General features: G+C 38.5%; 1 protein-coding gene across 1 annotated transcript in view; it reads left to right on the top strand.

Moving 5' to 3' along the window:
- The first annotated feature begins 4,694 nt into the window (after positions 1-4,694).
- Positions 4,695-10,404, top strand: part of SLC39A8 (solute carrier family 39 member 8) — a 25,062-nt gene continuing 19,352 nt past the window's right edge. Inside the window, exon 1 of the mRNA XM_015828359.1 lies at positions 4,695-4,959. Within this exon, the coding sequence (XP_015683845.1) occupies positions 4,699-4,959 (261 nt within the window). The 5' untranslated portion in view covers positions 4,695-4,698. The remainder of the gene's footprint in view (positions 4,960-10,404) is intronic.

Raw genomic sequence — 10,404 nt, 5'->3', positions numbered from 1 at the left:
CACAGAATGGATAAACTGATGTAGGATCCTCAATTGAAGATGAAGCCATGGCTCTTGAAAGCTTATGCATTTTTATAAGATTCTTCTGATTTTTGACTACCATTGGTTAATACCTCCTACACTTTATTATTTATTTAGCATATTTTGAGAACATGACAGAAGTAAACATGTTCACAGGCTATGTAATTATAAGTAAAACTTCTATGGGGGTATTTCTATGAGGATATTTCTACAATACTTGGAGGCTAGAAACTGTGCTAGGAAAAAAGACAGCCTTAATGAGATTGTCTTGAGAAACAGCATTTTTATTGTCTCTTGCTAAAGAACACATAATGTTTATTGGGTTAAAACAGAGTCTTTTAGGTAAAAGATCAAAAGATTGTAGGAGAGTTTTAGAATGCTGACATTCAATGTGTGGATTATGCTATGTGTGTAGTTATTGCCAATATCTCTCATGTGGATAAATAAAATATTATAGATGTGTTGCACAATTTTAAAGACATACCTGGAAGTTAAAAATTACTCCATAAACTCGTGGTCTAATAATATATATCATTTACTCAGGAAGTTGATAAAGGGAACTGCCCGATGATCCCACTGTTTTCTTGGCAGATTCTTTCATATTTTGTGTTCAGATGTTGACATTTCAAAGCAAGAGCTAAGCTTCAGCAAACTATTGTTTACCATCTGAAACGGCAAAGCCCAAGCTGTGCCCCATTCCCTCTGCAGCCCATGATTGCATTTTGCATTTTTTCAAATAAAGTTAATGCTTAGCTACATATTGCTTTAGTTAGCAGTAATAACAATAATTAAAATGTTTCTAGTTCCTTTTCCTTTTAAAAAAGTTAACCTGATGGGATTTTTGCACTGGGGTGCTACTCTGTCTTGTAAATTCACAGGATTCTTTTTTCTCGCCATGTATATGTATACATCCGAACTAGATTGTGTTATTTCTCTGTGTCGTATATGTGTATGTGGATATATGCATACTTTTTTGTCGTGTGGATATATTTGGATATACTTGATATAGAAAGTAAGATTGACCCAACCATGCTCAACTATGGCTTCTCTTAATCCGAATGAAGTTTGGGAGAGTAAAATTCTGTACAATAACTTCAGTGTTTTAATGTGTTAATGATCCAGTCAGTATAAATTCACAAAATAAATTGTGCTATGACATAATTCATTAAGTTTTAGGTCCCCACAATATCTTAACTGATTCAAAATTTGTAGCGATTTGTATAGATGGAACCAATATTTTCAAGGTTTTACTGGATTGTGGGGAAGAATTTTGATATTTCATGTTGAACCATGTTAAACTTACTGTAGTACTTGAATTGCAGTTTCAAGTATTTCTTGCCACATAATGAAGAAAATCATATAGCTGATTTTCAGGCATTGTGGTCAGAGAAGACTGTAGCCACAATAAGGGACTTGGGCATGGATATCTGCAGAAGAGAAGGGGACAAGGGGAACCGGTAAATTTTGTCTTTGCACAAATTATGCAATTATTACCACTATTTGCCCAATATTCTTTTGATGTAGATGATGTTATTGTGGCATCTATCAGATTCTAATAATCTCTTTAGAACTGTGGTCAAATGTTGCTCACCCTTGATGTAGCATTAGATGTGAATCAGATTATATTGACATTCACAGAAACAGATAAACGAAACTGTGGATTATAGTGATATATGAACCAAACAAAGTTTATTTAGCTGGATCATCTTTGATTTAAAGAGCGAGAAAATCTGAGTTGCATGTAACTAGAAAAACATTCCTTCTCTAGTGAAAAACAGAAGAGTGTTGTTATCAAACAGAAGGTGATCTTAGTCGAGCTCAACAGGAAATAGAATTGCTCAATAATAGTCTTATTCTTTATATGCCAGATTTCATTCTTTATATGCCAGATTTCAGTTTCAGTTTCTGGGACAGTTAAGAAAGAGATACGTCTGAAGTTCAAATAGGTCTATCAGTCAATATAGAGCAAATGGAATTATGGGCTGATTTGGGAAATGAGATTTTCCTTTATTATTGGCAGTACTGAATTTTAAATTTGTAACAACAACAACAACAACAGAGTTAATGAAACTATATCTACAGATGTAATAAAACTATATCTACAGGGAAGTAAGCAGTGGGATACCCCAAGGTTCTGCTTTAGACTCAGTACTTTTCAACATCTTCATAAACAATTTAGATGAGGGAATAGAAGGAGAACTCATCAAATTTGATGATATTAAACTGGCAGGAATAGCCAATACCTCAGAAGACAGGCTCAAGATCTAGATCAGTGGTGGCGAATCTTTTAGAGACTGAGTGCCCAAACTGCAATCCAAAACCCACTTATTTATCGCAAAGTGCCAACAGGGCAATTTAACCTAAATGCTGAGGTTTTAGTTTAGAAAAAACAACTCATACATTAACATCTTTTGTCTTAAAAGAAAAACACAATAACAAAGCTTTCAATGATACAAACAACTTTTTATTGAAAGGTAAAAGTTTACATTTGGCATGCTTTTGAACAATTAATGTGATTTTTGCTGTTGTATGCATGCTGATAATTCGTCTAACCTTGGCTCATACTTTGTAAGTTTGAGAGCAACACATGCAGCACTCCGGTCATCTGTTAGTCTGTTTCTGGTGTCAGATTTGATATAATTCAAAGCTGAAAACAGCTGCTCACAAGCATAAGATGATCCAAACAAAGTAAGAAAAGCAATCCCAAGTGCTTTCATTGACTTAAAATTATTTGGCAGAGAATTCCACACTTTAAGGATTTCATTTTCAGAACTAACTGTGCTGTCCTTTGTCATCCTTGTTTTCATAGGATTGCTCTCAATAAGAGCGAGGCGCACTTTGGCTTCATTTTCACCAGGAAGGGTCGTGGGAAATGGCTTTTTCCTGGCAAAAATAAGCCTCCGAGCCCTGATGCTGGCAGAGTGAGGCAGCGGAGGCCAGAGCAGACTCTTCCCTTCTCCCCTTGCTTCCCCAAAGCCTCCCTTCATTAACTTCCTTTCCAGCTCTGTTCTCCGCCACTGCGTGCAGGGCAACAAAAGAAGCTTGTGGGACTACCGGTTTTAAAAAAAGTTCAACCAGACCTTCCAACTTTGCGAGATCTTTTTTTTCCCCGCGAGAAATTGGAAGGTCTTTTTTTTTTAACCCCACAAACTTCTTTTATTGCCCTGCACACGGAGAACGGAGCTGGAAAGGTTAGTGAAAGAATGTGGTTGTCCTGGGATGGGGGTTAAGATTTGGCATTGTGGATGGCCTGGGCTATGGTGGGGGTTAGGGTTTGGCATTGTGCAGTGTTTGTGCTCTGGTGCATTTAAAATGCAGGGATTCCCTGCATTTTGAAGCATCCTGTGTGACTGCACGGAAAGGAGCGCTCCATTTCTCAAGCACCCTATTCCAGGCATACAGACTTGCAATCTCTGCCAGATCTCCGTTGGGATAAAGTCTTTTACTCCTATAGAGCGCTTCCTGACAGCCAGTCCCTGCGTTTGGAAGCGCTCCATAGGTGTGGAAACATTTTTTTTATCCCAACGGAGATCTGGCAGAGACTGAAAGCTCCGTATGCCTGGAATGTGGCGCTTGAGAAACGGAGCCTTCTGCCAGATCTCTGTTGGGATAAAAATTTCGGCACCTATGGAGCGCTTCCAAATGCAGGGCCTGGCTGCGCTTGGAAGCGCTACATAGGAGCTAAAAGAATATCCCAATGGAGATCTGGCAGAGACTGCAAGCTCTTTGGCTACGTTTTCACAGGAAAAAGCCATTTCTGAATCCCCTTCCTAGCCAAAACAAGCCGCCAGAGCGAGCATACCTCATTCTTCTTAAGAGCAATCCTGCAAAAACAAGCCTCTGGAGGCTTGTTTTGGCTAGGAAGGGGCTTGAGAAATGGCTTTTTCCTGTGAAAACTTAGCCAAAGAGCGAGGCGCACATGCCCACAGACAGGGCTCTAGGTGCCCCCTCTGGCACGCGTGCCATAAGTTCACCACCACTGATCTAGATGGATCTCAACAGATTTGAACGCTGGGCCCTATCTAACAAAATGAAATTCAGTGTCGAGAAAAGGAAGGTTTTGCACTTAGGCAAGAAAAACCAAATGTACAAGTACTCAATAGCAGTAACTGTGAGAAGGATCTTGGAGTCCTAGTGGACAATCACTTAAATATGAGCCAGCAGTGTGTAGCAGCAGCAGCAGCAGCTAAAAAAGCCAATGCAATCCTAGGTTGCATTAACAGAGGGACAAAATAAAAATAAAAATTAAAGCAATACAGTCCTTCATAAACTCTTGAGATTATTGCCCTCTTGGTCGGTAAACAATCTGGACATAATGGGAGCAGTAGTCTAGCGTGCCCTTTCTGGGCAAGAGATTGGGGTCAAGAGGGCTTCTGACACCGTTTCTGTCCTGTTGCAGGAAGAGCCACGTGCGCCTGGCATTCGGGACTGAAGAGAAGATCTATCGGTTCTCTGACTGAGGCAGTTTCTCCTACCGACACCCTTCCGGGATAGGATTTGGGGAACGTCCGGGGAAGGGCTCTTGTCCCTGCCCAAGAGGGAGGGAAGAAACGGCCTCCACCTGCAGCAGTGCCGAAGTTTGAGTGCCCGAGGAAGGCTCACTCCCGCTTGCCGTCAGCGCGTCTTCTGCTGGTTGATTTAACTCCCTTCTCGCTCGCCTCTTCGCGCTTGCCGGCGATGTCTCCCCTCGTGGCTCGGACGCTCCTGGCTGCCGCTCTGGCACTTGGCGTCTTCTTTTCTACCGGCGCTCAAGAAGATCGTCCAGCAGCGTCGGCGTCGGTCGGAGGGCCCTTCGCTCAGGATCTCTTCGCGGTCTTCGGAGGGAACCGGAGTCTCTCCAGCGAGCAGCTCGGCCAGATGCTGCAGAAGATGGGCGCCCGGCAGAAAATGAGCGAGTTCTTGCCCCCAGGATCGCTGGCGCATCTGCGCTACAACCAGGTATGGAGACATCCTGCCCTTTGCCCCGCATCCCTAGCGCTGGAAACTCCACCCAGGAGTTTCTACTTCCACGTTTGTGGAAGAGGGAAGGACTCAAAGTCTCGATTTTCTTTTTAAGAATTTTAATCAGTGCTGAAAAGGTCAAAGGCGACAGATAAAGGGGAAGGCAGACTTTTCATAGCTCTCTTCATTTACATTATTTTATTCTCTTTTCCCTCCCCTCCTCCCCTCCATGGTTAGGAGGAAGAACTGGCAAAGTCTAAGAGCTGGGATCCACTGACCACCCCATTTTATTCCAGCTCTACCTTTAGTATCATGTCAGTTGCAGAATGTTCTATCATAGAACCAGAAGGACTTTTGATGGTGGTAATCTTAGTAAGCAACCATAGCAAGTATGTGTTGCTGGTCTAATACATGGTGCTAACACATGGTCAGAAATGGTGTAGGTAGGGTCTCCTGTTTGGGGAAGGGATTGGACTAGATGACTTACAAGGTCCCTTCATTCTATTCTATTCTATTCTATTCTATTCTATTCTATTCTATTCTATTCTATTCTATTCTATTCTATTGTTAACAACAATAACAATAACAACCCATATAGCTAAGTCTCCTTATACTCTCTGGGTATTTTTTGCCCAGGTTGTCTTCCCCCACAGAACTCCAATCATAGTAGATACACCATTCAAAGGTACACTGAATATATGTATTCAATATATGTATTGCAAGATGTCTCAGGCTCATGAGGAGGTTATCTCATGCAATATTTAGTACAGGTAGTCCTCAACTTATGACCACAACTGAGCCTAAAATTTCTGTTGTTAAGTGACACATTTGTTAAGTGAGTTTTGCCCCATTTTACGACCTTCCTTGCCACAGTTGTTAAGTGAATCACTGCAATTGATAAGTTAGTAACCCGATTGTTAAGTGGATCTGGCTTTCCCCACTGACTTTTGCTTGTGAGAAGCTTGCAAAAGGTGATCTCGTGATCGTGGGACACAGCAATTGATCATAAATATGAACTAGTTGCCAAGCGTCTGAATTTTGATCACACGATAATGGGGGATGCTGCAAAGTTCGTAACAGAAAAACGGTCATGTCACTTTTTTCAGTGCCATTGTAACTTTGAACAGTCACTAAATGAACTGTTGTAAGTTGAGGACTATCTATATACTCAAGTCAAATAAATTGCATGTTCAATTACGGGTAATGTGTTTACTTTCAGGCTGAGTTCCATTATTTTTGGTCCATCTTAAATTGGCTGACTTCTGATATTTTCTGGGTTAAAGAAACCTAGCTGGTATTGGGCAGGAATTATGCCTGAATATATTTATGCCCTCTGTTGGACTGCAACTTTGAGGATTTTCTCAGCCACTGATGGCAGTCACGGAAACTGAGGTCTAACATCTCTGGAGGGTGTTAGATTTAGGAAGACAGATTTATATCTTCGGTGCTAAATATTGTATACACAATAATTGAACATGCTTCAGTCCTGACAGACTTTAATGCTACCTGTTAGACTATTATGCAGCTAATCCTTCTTTTCCTGGATTTTGTGCAAATATTGAGTAAGTATGGGAGAAAAAAGTATACTTGTAGATGTTATCCTCTTGACTAGCTTTTTAAATGAAATAAGTTATTTTCAAAATAAAAGCAAAGCAAACTGCCACATATATCCTTGGAGAGACATCCAGTTATGGACAGTGGTGATATTCCCTTTCTTCAATAAATAAAATATGAAAAGAAATCACACACAAATTGTAGCTCATCATGCAGTTAGCATTGTTATAGTATGGAATACATATGAAGATAGAACTATGGTTTAATGCCATAGGACATGTTTTACACATACACAGAAGATCTAATATCTCAGAGTCTCACTCAAATGATTGGGGAAGTGAGTCTAAAACTGATAGCGTTATCTAGTTTGGGTAATGAGACATCTGCAAGAAAACAAGTCCTCATTTCAACCCTAAGCTACAAATGTTCTCTTTTATTAGTTGGGGAAGTATGTTGTGGAAAAATTTCATACACGTAGAAGGTCTGAGTGTACCTACCAGAAGAAATAAATCCAATTATGTGCTCATCATATTTACACCAGTGTAGGCTTGTCTGAATGTTGTTATATAACTATAATTATATAATAATTACATATAATAAATATATTATAAATCATAATTTCATCAGAATAGGCTTGAGTCTTACTGTTTTTTCCTTTAAATAATACGGAAGGACCTGACTCTGCCATCTCTTTGCTATTCTCTGTTTTGTGCTTCACACTGAATTGTGTGTTTATCTCTGCATTTAGAATATAAACCAGGGGTAGGCAACCTTGGCTCTTTTATGACTCGTGGACTCAGGAATTCTGAGAGTTGAAGTCCACGAGTCATAAAAGAGCCAAGGTTGCCTACCCCTGATATAAACCAATCTTCTCATCTTGGTACCCTCTAGACACAACACAGACACATAAATCTCCCTTACTAAATTTTGCTTTCCTTCTTTAGTGTGTAATGTGGATGATGGGAGTTGTAGCCCCAAAATTCTGGAAGAAATTAAATGTCTATATCTGGCTGTTATTTATATATTAGGCCATGCTGTAGCTCTCAGGCTAGTAGTACTGTTCTTGTGCATTGAGTTATCAGAAAGTTTTGTACAGCATAATCCCCCAAAAGGGGTGTTGACATGTAAGAAAAGCAGAGAGGAGGAGAAGATCAGAGAATACCTGTTATGAAATGTTTCTGTGTAGAAATAATTAAGGCACACATTCATTTTGGAAGTAAACACCAGGCATGCAATAATCCACCCAAAGTGCTATTAGTCCAGGAGGACCATCCAAAAAATAAACAACAGCAGCAATGACTTAATTCAAGCTGGATTTCACCATATGGATCAGAAAGCTATTTCAGCTTTTTAGTCTGTCTCTTTGTGATAAAACTCAATCTAAGCTTGACCTGGTAGTATAAAGGATAGGTGAGCTGTATTGGTAAAATGCATTGTATTGCAAAGAATAAAATGTTAGACTTTTTTCATGTTTTCTATTGGCTGTTTTTTTTACTAGAACTAGACCATCGAAAAGTAATATGTACAACTTGCAACCTGGAGTTCTATAATTATGTTATAAATGCTATTTATCCATGTTGTTCTCTTTAGTGTTTCCCTTCAGTATAAATAGCAGTGCAGCTCACAACAGTACAAAGAAAACAGAATACTTATCACAACAACAGAAATAATGCAAACAATTAAAGAGTAAAAGGGCAATGGCTTATTGTTTCATAGACATAATATAAACTCTAGCAAGTACCATGTATTCATAAATTTGTGTTATCTGATCTGTCCCCACATTGAATAGTGATTTAAGGAAAATATTTATTGTGGTCAAGGACATGATAATAGCTGCTTTGTCAGCATGGTTTTTAAATCCTTTATAGCAAATTACAAACGCAGTTGGTGAATATGTAAACTGGAACATACGTCAAGAGAATTACTATATAAGCCAGAGAATTCATGAAAACAGCTTATTTATACCTCCCTTTATATGAAGAACTAGATGACATTATTCTAGTTATTTTTGTATTATTTATATACCACTGTTTAATAGAATATGGAACATGTACCAGTTTTATTTGTTTTAATTTTTTGTTTTTTGTAGAACATCACGATAACTTACAAAAATGCAATTTATACACATATCATAAGTATATTTAATGACAATAAAACTGTTATATAGTTAAATAACGTAGGTCATGAGAATAGCGGCCAATGAAAGCCTACAAGCAGTTCTCAACTAATGACCATAATTGAGCCTGGAATTAAGGTTGTAAATTGTGCCAGTTAAGTGGATATTTCTAGCAGGACTACTAGATTCTGCAATAGCTTTCTTCCTTTGGCCATCCGTCTTGTAAATTCGCAGGATTCTTTTTTCTCTCCATGTATATGTATACATCCGAACTAGACTATGTTGTTTCTGTGTGTCATATATATGTGTGTATGTGGATATATGCATAATCTTTTGACATGTTTATGTAGTGTACATTGGAGATGGTTACCCTTTGAGAGCTGAATGCAATGAAATTTCATTTTAATGTAAGCTGATTAGTGTACATTTAAAGTGACAGTAAAGTTATTATTGTATTCCTCTATTCTGTCATCACCTGATCTTACAACCTTTTTTGTGATGGTCGTAAAGCGAACGTGGTGCTTATAAAGCAAACACCATGGCTATTAAGGGAAACTATTCTCTGCAATAGACTTTTTTTTTTTTGCCAGAAACTAGAAGTAAATGCCAGTCTCTAGCAAAAACATTCTACATCACAGTCACATAATGATATGAGACTGCAAACAGTATTAAATGTGGGCCGTTTGCTGAGTGCCTAAAATAAAATCACACAATTGCAGGGAAGGGTGCAGCCATCGGAATATTGAATCTGGGTTATGAGTACGTCTTGGAAGGAGTCTATCAAAAATTTGAACGGTCCGGTTGTAACTTGAGGATTATTATATTGAGTAAAATGTAATGGTATCCATCTGCCTATTGACAGAATAATTTGTCAATTATTTCACCAGAATCAAACATATTACTGTAGAGGGGATTCGGGGAGTACAGGAGGGGAGGGGAAAGTGCATGCTTAGAAGACATAAGAGTCAACACAGAATTTATATGTATTGATTAATAATTATAGATCATAAAGGGTATTGCAGAGTTTTGCCTCAACTTGCTTTGAGTCAATTTCATTTCCTTGGAAAAACTATCTACTGTATTCTTATCTCAATTTGCCTTTTTACTGTGATTATTGACTGCAGATGCCACTGTGGCTAAAGGTCAGGCAATTATCTTGAACAATAACTAGACTGACATGGCATAAACATTTAAATATATATTGCTTTGGCAGCTGGTCATATCCCAACTACTATCTTTGGAGTAATGGCAGAAAGAATTTAACTGATATTCCAAACTATAACAAAGGGAGGGGGGAGCTTGTTTCCCTTTTAAAATATACATAATTTTACAGAAAGTTTTAACAACTGTAGTAAGAATTAATACAAACTAAAATAGAATGAAAAAGAAGAAAAAGGAAAAAAATAAAAGAAAAACTTAAAGGAAAAAGAAAAGAAAATAAGTAGAAGAAAAATAGAAAAATAGAAGAGGGAGTCAAGCTATTCTCCAAAGCGCCTGAAGGCAGAAGCAATGGATGGAAACTAATGAAGGAGAGAAGCAACCTAGAACTAAGGAGAAACTTCCTGACAGTTAAAACAATTAACCAGTGGAACAACCTGCCTCCAGAAGCGGTGAATGCGCCAACACTGGAAGTTTTTAAGAAGAAACTGGACAGCCATTTGTCCGAAATGGTATAGGGTTTCCTGCCTGAGCAGGGGGTTGGACTAGATGACCTCCAAGGTCCTTTCCAACTTTATTATTATTATTATTATTATTATTATTATTATTATTAT

This window comes from Protobothrops mucrosquamatus, unplaced genomic scaffold, assembly GCF_001527695.2.
Source record: "Protobothrops mucrosquamatus isolate PMUCROS unplaced genomic scaffold, P.Mucros_1.0 scaffold_224, whole genome shotgun sequence".
In the NCBI taxonomy this organism is placed as follows: domain Eukaryota; kingdom Metazoa; phylum Chordata; class Lepidosauria; order Squamata; family Viperidae; genus Protobothrops; species Protobothrops mucrosquamatus.
Note: the sequence above shows the minus strand (reverse complement) of the source record. Positions and strands in the feature narration are given on the sequence as shown.